The following is a 17940-nucleotide window of genomic DNA, read 5'->3' on the forward strand; positions in this document are numbered from 1 at the left end:
TCATGATATACTTCTTCCTTCCAGGTCCCTCTTCACCACTTCTCTTTCCCGATCCCTTCCCAATCCTCACAAGTCCCCCACCCTATCCCCCAAAGCCCAGTTAGGAACCAGAGGTGGCCCTGTAGGTAAAGAGAGAGCTTGCTGCACATGCCAGGTCACCCAAATGTGACCAGTTCCCACAAACACCTGACCTCTGACTTTGGTGTGCACACTGTGGTACATGCCCTGCCCCCACACGCATCACCTACACACAATGATAATAATGAAGAGATAATTTTTAAAGAAAAGTTGTCGTGTTGGCACCTGCCTTCAATTCTGGCACTTGGGAGGCAGGATCTCTGTGAATTCAAGCCAGCCTGGACTACAGAGTAAATTCCAGGACAGCCAGGGCTACACAGAGAAACCCTGTCTCAAGAAGAAACAAAGCAAAGAAGAAATAAAACCCCAAGTTAATGGCTCCCTGTTCTCCAAGAAGACTCCTTGAGAACAAGAGCTCCAAAGGAGTCACCTGTGTGGATTTGTTTCCTTTTGCCTAGAAACGCGTGGCAGCTTGTAAGCTACAGGGCAGGCGCTGTACAGAGTGGGCGTGGATGGAGGCCCTAAGCCTTATTCATCTCATTATCTGCCCAACTCAACATTTTAGTGTGCTTGAATCACAACAGAACAGAACTAACAAAGAGCCCCCGCTCTCTCCCTCTGCACCCGGACCCCATTCTCTGCCTTTGATACAGCCCAGATCCAGGCAATACATTAAACTTTAGCTTAGAGGGGAAGAAAAATGTCCATGAATTAATAAGAGAGAAACAGAGACAGAGAGACAGAGACAACCGAACATTGAGAAATCCAGGGGCCAGTGTGCTAGTCTGCCTCACAAAAGCCTGGCACTCGGTCTACATTCGACACTAGCTGAATGGCGGGGCCGAGGGAATGAGGAGTTCACGGCTGAGATTTCCTGGGGGCACGGCTGGCAGCAGGACTAAGCAGAGATGCTAATAGAGCCATGCTGCCAGCGCCAGTCTTTCTGGGAAGCCCGAATCTCTTTCCCATTTCGGGGAGAGAAACAGAGGGTCTATAATGGCAGAAGTATCCAAGGTGACCTCCTCCTTCGGATGGTCATTCAAATCCCTTCATATGAGAGGACTCCCAAGTACTCCTGCCCATACGGAACAGTAGGCTCAGAACGTGCTTGGTCATGTGATCTGTAATGAGGGCTCTGATCTCAACTACAGGTTCCCTTTTCCCGCCTTGGCCACCCTCGGGTGGCCACCGGAAACCTCTGAATGTCAGATGACTAAGGTGGCAATGAGCATTGCTTGGGAAAGGTGCTTCTGGATCAGAGGTTCTAGATCTCAACACCAAGGAGAAGAGAAATGGGATGGACAGACGGCACTGGCTACTTTACAGAGAGCGCAAGCTCAGGCTTGGCTCCCAGGACCAGCATCAAATGGACATAACCCTCGCCCTTCCAGGGAATCTGAAGCACCAGACACATATGTGGTGCACATTTATACATGCAGGCATACACACACACACACACACACACACACACACACACACTCACACACACACTCACACACACACATACACACACACTCACACACACACATACACATACACACACACATACACACACGCACACACACATATACACACACACACACTCACACACACACTCACACATACACATACACACACACACATACACACACACTCACACACACACACACACACACACTCACACACACACATACACACACATACACACACACATACACACACACACACACATACACACACTCACACTCACACACACACATACACACATACATACACACACACTCACACACATACACACACACACACACACACTCACACACATACATACACACACACACACACACACACTAAAGAAATCTTTAAAGAGAGGAAAAGGTTAGACTTGCCCCAGTCCCATGATGCTCCAAACGCTGTGTCTAATGTATAGACATGTCCCTCTGAAAGTGTCCTTCCCGGAACACTGTCACACGGAGGTTTCAAAGAACAGATAAATGTGTACCCATGCACAAACATGGATGCCGCCGCGACAGTTCCCACCACGCCTCTCAGATCACCACCTCCAAAGAAGCAGTGTGCAGGCTCCGGGGCCAACAGGAAGAAAGGCCTGGCCCCATCCCAGGACGCAGAGGCCTAGATCCCTGGGAGATAACATGGCAGTTTGTTTACTACACCTAGGGGACTCATCTCTCATGTCACTACTGCAGTCCAGCTGGGTGTCAATCCTTCATCTCTGAAGCAACCCTGAGACCTGCATCAAGGACCACCCCTCCCCCAGTCCCACTACCAGAGAAGCCATCTTACTTTTTCACTTTGGGGTACTTCATCTCTGCAAGGGCATTGGTGGCTTCTGTCTGCTTTTCCTTTAGATGCTGAGGCCACATGTTGTCCACCCAGTCGACCAGGTCCACCTGAAAGCCAATCCGTCATAAGCACACGGAGCCATCTCCAGAAAGAACCACTCCTCTGCCTGAGGAGTCCCTGGATGCCTTCAGCTAGACTGCCTCTCTCACGTCACCCTTCCAGGCATCAGATCCAACTCTGCCCTACATTTCCCAACCATACCCTAAGGGATCAGTCTCGGCCACACCCACCCAACCACTCTATCTCTAGAAGCAAGCAGCTTAGAGGCAGGCCTCACGGAAAGCAAGTCGCTGGCTGGCAGGCAAGGACCGAAGACATCATAAAGGCAGTAGCCTACCACAGTGGGACGCTTGACCAGATGCTCCAGCTTCGTATGGCTGAACTCGAGGCTGATGACGTTGTACAGTTTATCCCGCTGTGCCTCTGGTGTCTCGTAGTAGCGCACAAACTGGGACATGCTCATCTCGGTACCCTTCTGGGTGTTGACGTCCATGACATCCACCAAACGGCGGCTCCCTGGGGATAGAACATACACACTGTTTACTACCACCAGCGAAGGACTCCAGACGCCACGAGGGAGCACCCCACAACCAACAACTGCTTCTCCTACAGAGCTCCCAACTCGCGTCACCTCTATTCCCAGTCTGCCAGTGACTGTGTGTGCTGGATAGTGTTATGTCACCTTGACACAAGCTGCAGTCATCAGAGGAGAGAGCCTCAACTGAAAAACTGCCTTTGCAAGATCAAGCTACAGGGCAAGCCTTTAGAACAGCGGTTCTCAACCTTCCTAATGTTACTATGCTTTAATACAGTTCCTCATGTTATGGTGACTCTCAACCATAAAATTATTTCCACTGCTACTTCCTAACTGTTACAAATCATAATGTAAATATCTGTGCTCTCTAATGGTCATAGAAAACCGAAGGTTGAGAACCACTGCTACAGAGCATTTTCTTAATTAGCGATTGATGTGGGAGAGCCTGGCCCATTGTGGGTGGAGCCATCCCTGGGCTGATGGTCCTGTGGGAGAGCCCCGCCCATTGTGGGTGGGGCCATCCCTGGGGTGGTGATCCTGAGTTCTGTAAGGAGCCAGGCTGAGCAAGCCATGGGAAGCAAATAAGCAGCCTCCTCCATGGGCTCTGCATCAGTTCCTGCCTCCAGGTTCTTGCTCTCACTGCCTTTGATGATGAACTGTTATACAGAACTGTAAATGTAATAAGAAACCCTTTCCTCCCCCAGTTACTTTGGTGATTTTTTTAAAGAAAAGGGTTATTTATTATTATGTTAAGCACACGGTAGCTGTCTTCAGACACACCAGAAGAAGGCATCAGATCTCATTACGGATGGTGGTGAGCCAACATGTGGTTGCTGGGATTTGAACTCAGGACCTTCAGAAGAGCAGTTAGTGCTCTTAACCGCTAAGCCATCTCACCAGCCCCCCAGTGGTTTTTAATCATTGCAACAGTAACCCTAGCTACGACATGGTGCCATCTCAGTATCCCCGAACCTGACCATCTGTCTCCCTCCTCCATCACTACAGTCTACTGTAACTGCTCTCCAAAATGGCATCCCAAGATCTCCAGGCTACCTCCTTGTACTCACACTGACAATGAAGCCAGGCTAAATTTTCTCAAACAGAGACCCAACTTAAAACCCCTGGGGTGGCTCCACACTTTCTACCATCCAAGCCCTTAGTATAACAAGCAAGGCCTTTCTGTTGACAGCATAAGAGTATTTCTCCTGGGGATAGGGGTTCATGGGGGTGGAATGAAGAGATGGCTCAGTGGTTAAGAGCACTGACTGTTCTTCCAGAGGTCCTGAGTTCAATTCCCAGCAACCACATGGTGGCTCACAACCATCTACAATAGGATCCGATGCCCTTTTCTGGTGTGTCTGAAGACAGCAACAGTGTACTCATATACATAAATACATCTTTTTTTAAAAGAAAAAAAAGAGTGTTTCTCTCTCTTGAAAATCAAGAGTTTCAAACATTCACTTGGGATGCCAAATGAATAGTTGTGACCTCAGTCCTATTTCAGAAAGAAAGAAAGAAAGAAAGAGAGAGAGAGAGAGAGAGAGAGAGAGAGAGAGAGAAAGAAAGAAAGAAAGAAAGAAGAAAGAAAGCTCTCTTGCTTAGGAGAGATGGCTCAATGGTTAAGAGCACTTACTCTTTCAGATCTCGGTTGGATCCCTAGCACTACATGGTGGTGAGTGTTCACCTGTAACTCGAGTTCCACGAGATTTCATGCCCACTCTTCTGATGCAGGTACATTATACACATTATCAGGCAAAACTCATAGGTGGAAAATATTAATTTTTAAAATTAAAAGAAAATGTGTTCATTCCTAAATAAGGCTTTTAAAAAAGATTTATTTATTATTATAAATAAGTACACCGTAGCTGTCTTCAGACACACCAGAAGAGAGGGTCAGATCTCTTTACGGGTAGTTGGGAGCCACCATGTGGTTGCTGGGATTTGAACTCAGGACCTTCAGAAGAGTAGTCAGTGCTCTTACCTGCTGAGCCATCTCTCCAGCCCTGGTTTCCAAATAAATAGATCAAAGTCTTACTTGGGGCACAGCCCTTGCCTTCCACGAATGAGAACATGGAGTTTAGTCACCAGAACTCACATGAAAAAAGCCATGTGTGATGGGGTGCATTTGCGATCCCAGTGTAGGAGAGGCAGAGACTAATGGATCTCCCAGGCTCTCTGGCCAGCCAGCTTAGCCTACACTCAAGGAGCGTCATATCAGTGAAGTCACATCAGTGAGGAACACATCTTATACAAATGGGATCGATGATTCCTAAGGAAAGACACCCAGGACTGTCCGCTGCCTAGACAGGCAGACATCATGCACACACGCATGCTGCACGTGTACACGAAGGCTCATTTCTGGGGCTAGGGATTTGGATCAATTGGTACAGTGCTTGCCTAACACTTGCAATGTGCCAGTCTCCATCCCAAGCATTGCAGAAACCATGAAGGCCCTGTATACCTATATCCAAAACCCAGAAGTCTGAGTGAGGCAGGAGGATTACCACCATGGGTTCAAGGCCAGCATGGGCTACATAGTGAGCTATAGCCAAGTCTAGACCACATTGTGGGACCCTCTCTCAAAATAAAGCTAAGGAGGGGGAAAAATAATCTCATTCCCTAGCCTGGAGAGACAGCATTAGCTTGGTTTCTTTGAACTTCAATCCCAATCCTGCCAACACTTCTGCTCTGGAGTGTGAGGAAGTCACATGACTCAGGGTCACCTGTCCAGAATGTACTGAGGCTACATCACCCCCAGCACTGGTCAGGACTGCTAAGGATGGTGCTGCTCTCTTGTGCTTCTTCCATGCCCCTTTTAGGCACCAGGGGTACAGGCACCCTGTTGTAAGGGGAAGTTCTGTTCGTAATGTCTTATTCCCCATAGGTTCTTGACTTGTCAATAAAGAAGGCCATGGGAGTGGGAGGGAGTAATTGGTAGAGGGAAGGTATAGGTGGGACTTCTGGGTCCCAAGAGGAAAAGGAGACACTGGGAAAGAGAGAGGGGCTTTTCTGTCATACTTAGGAACGAGAAGAAAGCAACAGCTATGTGAGGTCTCGGGGCAGGTATGGCCTGTATCCTCTGCTATGGATGGGTCAAGGATGCCAGGGGGTCAAGGATGTTGGTGGGGACTAGTTGATGCAAGCCACTAAGTTTAGGGTGGAGGGAGAGACTAATTATCAATAAATTGATAAGGGTAAACATTTCCAGGTGGGAGGTATCTATGCCCAACAATTGTGCCACGGAAGACAAGCTATAAAGTGACAAGCTAAGTGTGTGGTTTTTATCTGCAGATTCAAAAGAAATCCTGGTTAGGGCTGCTCGAGATCACTCCCTAGCCTGGAGAGGCAGCATTAGCTTGGTTTCTTTGAACTTCAATCCCAATCCTGCCAACACTTCTGCTCTGGAGTGTGAGGAAGTCACATGACTCAGGGTCACCTGGGGGTGATGCAGCCTCAGTACATACTGGACAGGTGATCCCAGAGCTAAGCAAGGTGGGACAAAAGGGAGCTGGGAGGGGCTGATAACGAGGTCCCAGCTCTCAGACTAAGGCGGAAAACGAACATTTAAAACTACACACGACACCTTGCTGTCTTGCTCTCACTATTCCATAACACGAATCTGGACAAAGGGGCCTGGTGTGTACACACACACACACACACACACACACACACACACACACACACAACAGCTACGGAATGAACAAGTATCAAATATGAGGTGGAACGCCAAGCCACCTGTGAATGTCGGCCCAACAGAAAAGAGCAAGTGCGCCCTGCTCAGCAAAGTCCAGCCTTCCGCCTCAGCAATGGACTCTGCGCCTCTCACAACACCCCAGAGAAAAAAGGAGCCCGCTCTGGACTGGGACAGAAGGCCTCCCGGTGTGTCTTGGATTCCCCTGCCAAAAGCAAACCTTTGGTCTTTCTTTACTCCTCTGTGAAATGGGAAAATGTGTGTCTCTAGAACGTCTGCCAGGGAGGAGGAAGTGACAGAGCCTTCAAGGGGGGAGAAAACAGACACGATGGAGACTGCCAAGTTCTTGGTGACTTATTAAGGAAGCTGGCATCTTCTGCGTGCTACACTCGCGATGAACATGAACCCGCCATCTGGTCTGAAAAGACCCGAGTTCCTCATTATCTCCGTGGCAAATACGCAGTAGATGGAGACTTTGACATACTCTACAAAAACCAGAGTTAAACCAATGTATTCATCATAACCCTAAAGGTTACAGCCTCACTCAGCTAGGTTAGCCCAGAAGAGCCTCTGAGCCAATGGCTCACCTAGCACACTGCCTACTTGTCTGTTGGGTTGTTTGTGGTTTTTTGAGGCAGTATCTCCTGTAGCTCAGTGTAAACTCAACAATGTAACTCAGGAGAACTCCATCTTCCTGTCTCCATCTCCCAAATGCTGAGGTCACAGCCAGAAACCAATTTTTTTCCTTTCTTTGGTTTTTTTTGGTTTTTGTGGTTGTTTTCAAGACAGGGTTTCTCTGTGTAGCCCTGGCTGTCCTGGGGTGTTGTAGACCAGGCTAGCCTCCAACTCAGAAATCACCTGCCTCTGTCTCCTAAGTGCTGGGATTAAAGGTGTGTGCCACCACGCCCGGCTTGTTTATTATTTTCATTTAAGTACACTGAAGCTGTCTTCGGACACACCAGGAGGGGGCATCAGATCTCATTACGAATGTTTGTGAACCATCATATGGTTGCTGGGATTTGAACTCAGGACCTTCGGAAGAGCAGTCAGTGCTCTTAACCACTGAGCCATCTCACCAGCCCCTCATTTCCTTTTTAAAAGATAGGTCTTGCTTTATAGACCAGAATGATCATGATCTTGAACTCAAGACTTCCTGCGTTACTCTCCTAGATCCTGGGGTGACACAGGCACCCCACCATGCCTGCTTCTGCAGCTTTCTGGACTTTGTTTATTCCTTTTTAAGAAGAGGATCGTCTTGAGAGAGAGAGAAAGAAAAAGAGAGAAAGAAAGAGAAAGAGAGAGAGAGAGATCCCTATCTAGCCCCAGAACTTACTATGAAGACCAGGCTGGCCTCAAAATGATGAGGCCAGGTGTGGTTGCACACATCTTTAATCCCAGCACAGAGGCAGGTAAATCTCAGTGAGTTCGAGGCCATCCAGAGCCACACAGTGAGACCCTGTCTTGAAAAAATCAAATGCTGGTGTGCATAACCATACCCAGCTCTTTAATTATTAACCTTTGACTTTCCCCTCTCCCTCTCCCTCTCCCTCTCCCTCTCCTCCCCTCCCCTCCTCTTCCCTCCCCTCTTCCCTCCCCTCTTCCCTCCCCCTCCCCTCTTCCCTCCCCTCTTCCCTCCCCCTCCTCTCCTCTCTTCTCTTCTCTTAGCCAGGGTCTCATCATGTGGCTCTGACTGCTTTTGAATTCACAGAGACTCACCTGTCTCTGCCTTTTGGCTAAGACTTGATTTTTTTATTATTTTAATTAAAAAGTTTCATATTGCCAGCTACACCCAGCACTCAGGAGGCAGAGGGAGACAGATCTGAGTTCGAGGCCAGCCTGGTCTACAGAGTGAGTTCCAGGACAGCCAGGGCTACACAGAGAAACCCTGTCTCTGGGGTGGAATAAAAGCTTCATATTTCTCTTGCTTTCTGTTGCTGTGTGTGCCTTCAACACTTTCAGATGGATTTTCTGTTCCGCAATAATGAAAGCACACTTGATCCTGTCACAGACACATCTAGCACACATGTATTTTGGCTTGGACAACTTCATAGGGACTTCAGGTCTCAAAGCACAAACTGCTCAAAGCCTACCTTCACATGCGCACCACTTGCAGATTTCAGCGTTTTCCTGACGTTCTGGGTATAAACGTAAACAATCCTTTTACAGGGGTTTGGGACACCCTCGTTTTGTTTGACGTTTGTGTTGCAGGAAACCATGCAATGATCGTATGTTGAACGACTGAGCATTCTGAGTGCCCATAAGCGCCATCCCTGGAGGAGCGCTATTTACATTCCCAAATACAGAGGTAGACATAAAAGAGCATCTCTCAATTGTGAACACGATTGAAACTTGAGTTCCCACATTCACACAGAAGCATGCTCGGCACCAAGCAGCAGGCAGCGGTTCTGAATCGCACACAAGCTATGGTGGCAGAGCTGAGCATCTGCAACCGAGAGCAAATCCCGCTCTCAAAGCATCAAATGTTTGCTCTCCGGTTCTTTCCGAGTAAAGTCTGCTGACCCCTGCACCAACAGGGCTCTGGATGGACCCGAGTGCCACTCAAGTTAACAGCTCATCACTTTCAACGTGCCAAGCTGTGCCTGGGTGGGCGCAGAACTGCCCTGTAACAGGCCAATGGCCCAATAATGGTGAAAGGGAGGGGGGATCTCTCACATAGAAGAAACCGAGTTAGAAAAAATGAACTCCTCAAACACACAGAAGAACTCAAGAGTTCTTATATCTCTTGGATTCGGGGTCTGGTACTCACAGCCATGAAAAGAAGGACTGACTGCTTTACAAACGAGCAAAGCACGGCCACGCGTGGTGTGCTGACTCCATTCCCAGGAACGCGCTCTTTCTCCCAATTACAGCCAAAGCCAAGCACCTCAGCAAAGGCCTGTCCCCTCCACGGGCACGCCCATCATCTCTGCTCTATGAGTCGGAAATCCAATTACTGTTGGACGCATAAGAGACCGGACACTTGGACAACTAACTTGCCCGAGCATGCGCAGTCAGTACACAGAGCTGGAATTTGAAGCTAATTCAAGGCTACACCTGGGCTCAGGCTCTAAATGCCACCTCTGCCACTGCCTATTTTTATCACATGCTAAGGGTGAAAAGATGACCCTTGACGCCAGTGATTCCAGTTTCCTGCAGCTAGGTGCAGCCCTCAAGATGACAGGAAGCGGACCCAAGAGAAAGCCGCTTTGTGCCTGCACTGGGAAGGTGCATATCCACCAGGGGGCATCCCTGGTCTTTGCTGAAGATTCAGGCCACATTTGACACAATGCGAGTCAAAGAGGCTGGAACAGGTCAGCCTCCCTCAAGTTCCCTAAGAGTTCCACAGGGCAGAGAACCTGTTACTAAGCATCCACAAATCCTCTTCAGCTTCCTATTATGTCCAGCCCTGTACCTTAGCTTTGTTCAGGATCCAGCTGATGGGTTTCTCCCTAAGAGGAGGGGTACACAGTATCAGCATCAGAGCCCCAGAGGCTGCTGCACTTCAGCTGTACAGGCCAATCTTAGACTCTACATGTGTTAAGGAGCTCAAACATCCATGTAGGCAAGACAGTCATATGCATGAAATAAACAAACAAACAAAAATATAAAATAAAATACAGGGCTACAAAGAGAGACCCAGCCTCAAAGACAAAAACTGGGTGTGGTATTATATGCCATTATATCCAAGCACTTGGAAGGAAGAGGCAGTCAGGGCTACATAGAGAAACCGTATGTCAATAAAAAAAACCAAACAAACAAAGAAAATATGCTATATGCAATACTCTAAAAATTATTAAAATCTTTCTTACTCTAAACTACACAGAGGATGGGACAATATTAATCCCAATGTTTGGGAGCCAGAGACAGGTAGATCTCTGAGTTTGAAGCCAGCCTGCTCTATATAGGGAGTTCCAAGACAGCTATATAAGGCACACCCCAGAATGCACCTTGGATGCCTCTGGACACCTGGGACAATGCCAAGAGCCCTAGTTAAGGTTATGGTCCCATAGGCACCACAAACCCTATTCCTGGGTCCAGCTCCTGCCAGGGAAAGACATAGACTTAACTTTACTTCTTCAAAGAGTACACGAGTCAGATCTATAGATAAAAAGCAAGCAGCCTGGGGTTGAGTGGGCCAAGGAAGGACAGACTCAGCATTAGGACTACATTCCTGGGATTTCCCTTGGAAAACCACTGAGTGGGGTCGCGCATGCAGGACCTCTCTCAGGGCTGGCATACTGCATCACTACATACCACATACGCCATTACTCAGCTCATTTCCCATCAGTGTGACTGGGGTAAGTTGGATTGGAGGGATAAAGAGAGGCTTGAGGGGCCACTGGGGACAGGGCAACCTGTCAGTCAGCCGGAGCTGGCTGGCTGCACACCTGTAACCCCAGCACTCGAGAGGATAAAGAGTTTGAGGCCATCAGGTGCTACACAGTGAGATCCTGTCTCAAAAAATAATAATTTTTTTTTTTTCCTTTTCCCAGGCTGACACAAGTGCAAAAGAGCTGAGTCTCTGAGGAAGGGTCTTAGCATCAGAAAGGACAGTGTCCAAAGAGACAGAAAAGGCAACTGAGTCACAGTTAGAACCAGGTGACAAGGACAGGCTGCCCCTGGAACCCAAGCAAGGTACATCTATGTTATAAACCTGACCTTAGGTTCCCAAGTCAAAGGGCTACAGGGGAATTTTTTAACCCAGAACAAAGCCTGAAGTTCATAAGTGGCCCCATTCCTCTGCTCTCTCCCATCTCTCTGGGCCTCATGGGCTAGCTGGGCTCACACATGGCAGACAAACCCAACCGACTGCAGCTGCAGAAATCAATCCATAGCCCTGTGGCCCCTGGTCTGAATGAAGGCTCCTCAGTCAGTACCAAGAGCCCTGAGCTCATAGCCAGAAGGAGGCTGCTCAAAGTCACACTGAAGCTAACAGGAAGCACATATAGGAACTGACCCCAAACTCTCATGAGCACTACCCTTTAGAAGCAACGCAGATATGTTCCACATGACAGCTCCGACATACTATTAATCACCAGGAGGCTTCAGAGCTGGTTTTTATGCTGCTTCCAACGTACCCACTCATGCAGCTCACGTGAGTAACATTTATCAAATGAGACATTAAGTAGGGGTTCATACCCTCCTCTGCTCCAGTTTCCACCAAGTGAGGCCTCAGGTAAACCTCTTTGGGCCTCAGGTTTCTCATCTATCTGTAAAATGGGAATACTAGGACCACCCTCTTGCCCTGATAGAATTATCAAAAGCACTTGGTAAAAGCCCAATAGTGGGGCTCCCAGAAAGACCCTGCTCCAAACTGAAGAGTGTAGGAAATGAGTCCAGGGCAATACTGTGTGACTCGGGACAGGTCTCCGTAGATCTAGTCATCTGTAAAGTAAGGTAAATCCAAAATCTTCTGTGCACTCATCCTGAAACCTCTGCAAATGTTCTCCAGGACTGTCCCCCTGCCTCAAGATCCTTGCCTTTCTGGACACCATGCCAAAGACATAATTCCAAGGCAGGCCAGGCAGCTCAATGGATAAAGGCATTTCCCGTCAAACCAGACAATCCGAGTTTGATCCTTGGAATGAATCCACCACATAAGAGAGAGAATTTTGCTCTGACCTCCATATATCCAAACGCATACACACAAACATATAAAATTTAAAAGGTTAAAAAGAAAAGACACAAACCAGACAGACAAACCCAATCTAAATGCAACCAGTCAAGGAAATCAGAGAAAGCAACAAGGAAGTTTTCTAGATGACGGCTGGGAGCCAGCAACAACACTTGTGCAGAGGTTATAAAAACAGACCATAGGAGAGCAATCTCTGCACTTCAGAAACCGGGGCAGGAGGACCACCACAAATTCAAGGCTATCCTGGGCTTAAAGGGTAAAAATTGAAACAAAAACCCTCTGTGTTCAGGAAGGTTCGAGCACAGTCTTGGGCCTTTTACTTGTTGGCTGCTTGGTCAGGAACAAACTACTCTGAAGCCTCGGGTGTTTTCTCACATGGTTGCACTAGGGTTTGCATACACTCACTAACATTCTTGGCACCTAGATACAGCCAGACCTGAGCCTGGGTTTTGGCATCTATAAAACAGACATGAGGAGAGGTATACAGGTCAGGGGTAGACGACTTTCCCAGCAAGTTTAAGGCACTGGGTTCAGTTCCTAAAACCAGGAAAAAGAAAAGATAGGAGAGGCCCTACACACATAATAGCATCCCTCTGTCAGTGGTAGATAAGGCTATGGCTATTAAAGATAGTCTGAAACTTGACAGTGACTAGACTTAAGACTTTTTTTTACTTGATGGCAGTGCAAAAGAAAAACACATTAAAAAAAAAAAAAAAACATACTTTGTATTCTAAGTTTTGATCTGTTCCCAGGCAATCTGATACTTCTGGAAGGCAGCAACAGCCAGCCCAGGCTCCCACTCAGCCCTGTGATCACGAAGCTGAAGGGCTGGTACCCTACAGCGTGCCGTTGCTAGGCAGTGATGTTCGCAGTGATGTTCAGGAGCATTGATACAGTAAAAGCACTGTGGACTCTTATATTCCGTTTACAGTGCTTTTATCGCTACCTAAACACTTGTGTTTATTATTTAAGGGGCAACCCCTACAGGACAGTAATTCATAGTGGGAAGAAACATTAGGAGAGTGTGTGTAGTTTCCCTTGAATTTGACAACCATTAGGGATTTAACTTCATAGCAAATCTGTGAGATGGGTGAAGAAAAGATACTGGGGAAAGAATCCGAAATCCCAATTTTTCTTGGGATCACAATTCTTAATGCTCCTGCCTTCGTGCCCTCCCTGGCCTGCATTTCTGTCCTGGACAGTTGGGACTCCCCACACTACTTGTCCTTATCTTAACTTCTGTCCTGTGCTCAAATTTAATAGAGCTAGAACCAAACATTGTCTACACCCACACCCGAGTCACTTTTCCTCTGGAATGGAACAAAAGCCTTGTCTTCTAAGCGCTGAAATCAAAGCCCGAATCCGAAGCAGATGGCCATAGACCATCTGAGCAACTCGACGGGCAGAGCGCCAGTCCTCGGTGCTCATTTACAAACTGTGGAAGTGGGACCAGGACAAGGCTAAAGAACCTTTTAAAACTGGAAAAGATGCTGCTGGCAGTGAATCCTATGCATGGTATCAAATGATCTCGGGTTCAATCCCCAGCATGTCAGATAATAAAATAATTAACAAACAAATAAAAGTCTGTATTAAAAAATTCTTATCGTGTTTAATATGTGTGTGTACACTCGTATGTGTGTTTGTACCTGCCTCTGTCTGTGTGTGTGCGCGTGCGCGCGCGCGCGTGCACACATGTGTCTATGCCAAGTGGGTCCTGGGGATTGAACTCAGGTCATTAGGCTTGGCAATAATTGCCTTTACCCACTAAACCATCTTCCCAGACCCAAAGTCTACAATTTTAAACAAAGCTTTGGAAGGTCTAACCCAAGCACGATGTACAAGTTCACAATTCCAGCAATCAAGAGACGAAAGGCAAGAAGAGGCAGAGTTTGAGGCCAGCCTGAAATATACAGTAAGATCTGTATCAAGAAAGAGAAAGAAAGAAAGAAAGAAAGAAAGAGAGAGAGAGAGAGAGAGAGGGAGGGAGGGAGGGAGGGAGGGAGGGAGGGAGGGAGGGAGGGAGGGAGGGAGGAAGGGAGGAAGGGAGGAAGGGAGGAAGGGAGGAAGGGAGGAAGGGGGGAAGGGAGGAAGGAAGATGGTGGTGGAGGCACATGCCTTTAATCCCAGCATGCAGGAGGTAGAGGCAGGCAGATGGCTGAGTTCCAGACCAGAAAATTTGTCTCCTGATCTCAACACTTTTTGCCAAGGCTCACACTCACACACATACAATGAATGAATGAATGAATAAATGAGTGTTATTTTGAAGAATCAAGTACAGCATAAATAAATGAAACATGGGAAGCTATAGAGCAAAACTCCCATCCTCCTCCTCTGGCCTTCAGATACTCACAGAGCCTGTACCCTCACACATACGTACACACTTGTGCACACATACGCATACACAAACACACAAAAGGATCTGAGGACAACTCAGTCACCTCAGATGTCCAAGTTATGAGAATCTGTAGCCTTTCCCCCCTAAACTCAGCCCAATGAGAATGGAGCCCACATCTCCCAAGCCCCCCTAAACCACTCAGCACAGAGCCAGACCTGAGACAGAAGTAGGCAGCTATTATCCTAGCTAGAAGCCGGGGAGACAAGAGGTTATCATTATAATTAGATCAATGAATAGAGAAACAATTCTTGTGTCTTTTTGGCTCCAATATCTCTTTAAAGAAAACGCTAACACAGGCACAGCAATCAGACTCCATAACCGCGGGAAACCTCACCTCTCCAAAGTCCCTTTCCTGAGACATAAAGGATCTTCTGGGGGTGGGGGAGGAGAAAGCCAGGTGCGGCATGGAATACCTTTAAAGCCAGTACAGGGGGATCTCTGAGTCCAAGGCCATACATGGTCTGCCAATCTCTGTCATTCTCACTTCTGACCCCTTTTCTCCCTGAATTCCCAAAGACTAAATATAACCCAGGAGACCCTATAGGCCACATAAAATCCTAGGTCCCATGGTGGTCATCTTCTCTGAATGTATCCCTAGCTGAAACCAGACAGGTTGAAAATCCCTAGGACTCAAACTAGCTGTAGAAAAAGATTGACACACTTTTGATAACAACCATAAGTTCCTACTAGCAGATTCAACCAATCTCAGATTGAAAATATTTCAGAAAAAAAAAAAAAAAAAAATTCTGACTAGTCATGGTGGGATAATAGTTCATACCTATAATCTCAGCAACCAGGAGAGAGTCTGGCTAGTTCAAGAGTTCAAGGCCAGCCTGGACTTCATAGAGATAACCTATCTCACACTTGCATTTCAGTGCTAAGGAAGGATACAGCTTGCTGGCACTTGGGGCCCTATGTTGGACCCCTCAGGAAAAAAAAAAAACTTCAAAGAAACTAAATGTGTCTATGTAGAATGTGTTCAGACTCATTTTCCTGTCAATACATTACATTGCAGCAGATACATCATGATAATTCCTTATATGGCACTAACATTGTATTAGGGGATGTATTAGTATCCCAGGGGAACTTCAAACTCCATGAAAAGATAAGCAGATTAGCTATAAATGCCATGCCATCATGTGTGTGTGTGTGTGTGTGCGCGCACACACACACATATATCATATATATATGCAGATTTAAGCATCTTCAGATTTTAGTACCACTGAGGACTTATAGGATAAATTCCCCCATAGATACTAACAAATATTTGTAAAAGCAATGTTTGAGCCTTAACTGTTATGTCAGAATCAAAGAAAGAAAAGAAGAGCAATAAAAAAGATTTGGGGAACAAATGGGAAATTGCTCACTACATATTAGTATCTGTGTTAACTTCCTGAGTGTGATTGATATGTCTCTCTCTCTTTTTTTAATATTTATTTATTTTATTTATATAAGTACACTGTAGCTATCTTCAGTTCAATTCCCAGTCAACACATGGTGGCTCACAACTATCTGTAATGGGATCTGGTGCCCTCTTCTGGTGTGTCTGAAGACAGCTACAGTGTACTCACGTACATGAAATAAATAAATCTTAAAAAAAAAAAAAAAAAAGTTGCTGGGCAAGGTGGCGCAAGCCTTTAATCCCAGCACTCAGGAGGCAGAGGCAGGTGGATTTCTGAGTTTGAGGCCAGCCTGGTCTACAGAGTGCGTTCCAGGACAGCCAGGGCTATACAGAGAAACCCTGTCTCGAAAAACCAAAAACAAACAAACAAACAAAGTCAGTTTCTCACTTTTTTTATTTAAAAAAACTTTTAGGTTTATTTCTTTTATTTTAGGTTGTATCTTGCCTATACATATGTATGTAGACCACAAATGTGTCTGGAGTCCTGGGAGATAAAAAGAACACCTGATCCTCTGGAACCAGAGTTGTGAATGGCAGTGAGCTCCCAAGTAGGTGGGAGGAACCAAACCCAGGTCCTCGGTAAGAGCAAAAAGCAAATCTCTCCAGCCCCCAATCTTCTTACAAGTCCTCTTTTTTCCTCTATTTATTTGTCAATTTGTTTCTTTTTGTGTTTGAAGCCCTGGCTGGCATGGAACTCATTCTGTAGACCAGGGTTGTCTCAAACTCACAGAGATCTGCCTGCCTCTGCCTCCCAAGAGCTGGGGATTAAAGGCATAGCTACCACTCCGGAATACAACTGTTTCCTTAGGTGGCTTAGGCTGACCTGGAACTTTGAATCCTCCTACCTCCTACCGCAGCCTCCTACAGTGGTAGGATTGTAGGATGTGCATCCATACACCCAACCTCAGCTTTCGCAAAAATATCAGCAAGATGATTCTGAATATCATATAGAGAGCTGGGGTAAGAACAGCCCAAAGATCAAATGTTTTTGCAGCATGGTGAGGCCCTGGGTTGATCCTCACGTGTAAAATAAAATAACTGATATAGAAAGGCAAAGAACAACAAACCAAAGCATTCTTGAAAAAGAATGAAAGAGCTAGACATGGTGACCCAGTCCTGTGGTCTCAGCACTTAGGCTGAGGCAGGAGGATCACCCAGAGCTCAAAGGCAGTCTGCACTACTAAATACTAAAACTGAAGGCCAACCTGGATACAAAGTGTGATGTTGTCTCAAAAACAAAACAAAACAAAAGAAAACCAGGCCGGTAAGGGGGCTTGGGGGAAGTAAGTAATGAGTGTATCTGAAATAATAAAAAGGACAAAAACATAGAAAGACTATTATGTAGCAAGCCCTATTACAAAGTTACCTAGTCAGAGCAACATTTAAGTTTCATGATAGTCTGGACAAAAGAACAGACTCAATGCCCTACAAAAAGATGCCTACAAGCATAGGCACCTGACGCCAGTGAGGGAGAGAGAGGTTACCCTTCATCTGCATTTTTTTTTTTTTAAAGAATCTTAGCCAGGCCTGGTGGCACATGCCTTTAATCCCAGCAGTTGGGAGGCAGAGGGAGGCGGATTTCTGAGTTCGAGGCCAGCTTGGTCTACAGAGTGAGTTCTAGGACAGCCAGGGCTACACAGAGAAACTCGGTCTCAAAAAACCAAAAAAAAAAAAAAAATCTTGACCCCTATCTTTTACCAGCCACAAAAATCAACTCCAGAAGTTGAGATTTAAATATGAAAGCCAATGAGGAGATTTTCAGAAAAATACGCAACCATCTTCATGATCATGGCGAAGGGTTAAAAAAGAAAATTCTCAAACAAGATGCAACAGGAACAAAGCAAAGCTAAATAGTCCTGTCCAA

General features: G+C 46.6%; 1 protein-coding gene across 9 annotated transcripts in view; it reads right to left on the reverse strand.

Moving 5' to 3' along the window:
• Window positions 1-17940, reverse strand: part of Kdm2b (lysine (K)-specific demethylase 2B) — a 118607-nt gene that overhangs the window by 87991 nt on the left and 12676 nt on the right. For all 9 annotated transcript variants that reach the window (XM_006530376.4, XM_011248210.3, XM_011248208.3 and 6 more), the window contains 2 exons: window positions 2756-2934; window positions 2359-2465 (listed from right to left, as the gene is read on the reverse strand). In XM_006530376.4, the coding sequence (XP_006530439.1) occupies window positions 2359-2465; window positions 2756-2934 (286 nt within the window). The remainder of the gene's footprint in view (window positions 1-2358; window positions 2466-2755; window positions 2935-17940) is intronic.

This window comes from Mus musculus, chromosome 5 (genome assembly GCF_000001635.26).
Source record: "Mus musculus strain C57BL/6J chromosome 5, GRCm38.p6 C57BL/6J".
Lineage (NCBI taxonomy): Eukaryota > Metazoa > Chordata > Mammalia > Rodentia > Muridae > Mus > Mus musculus.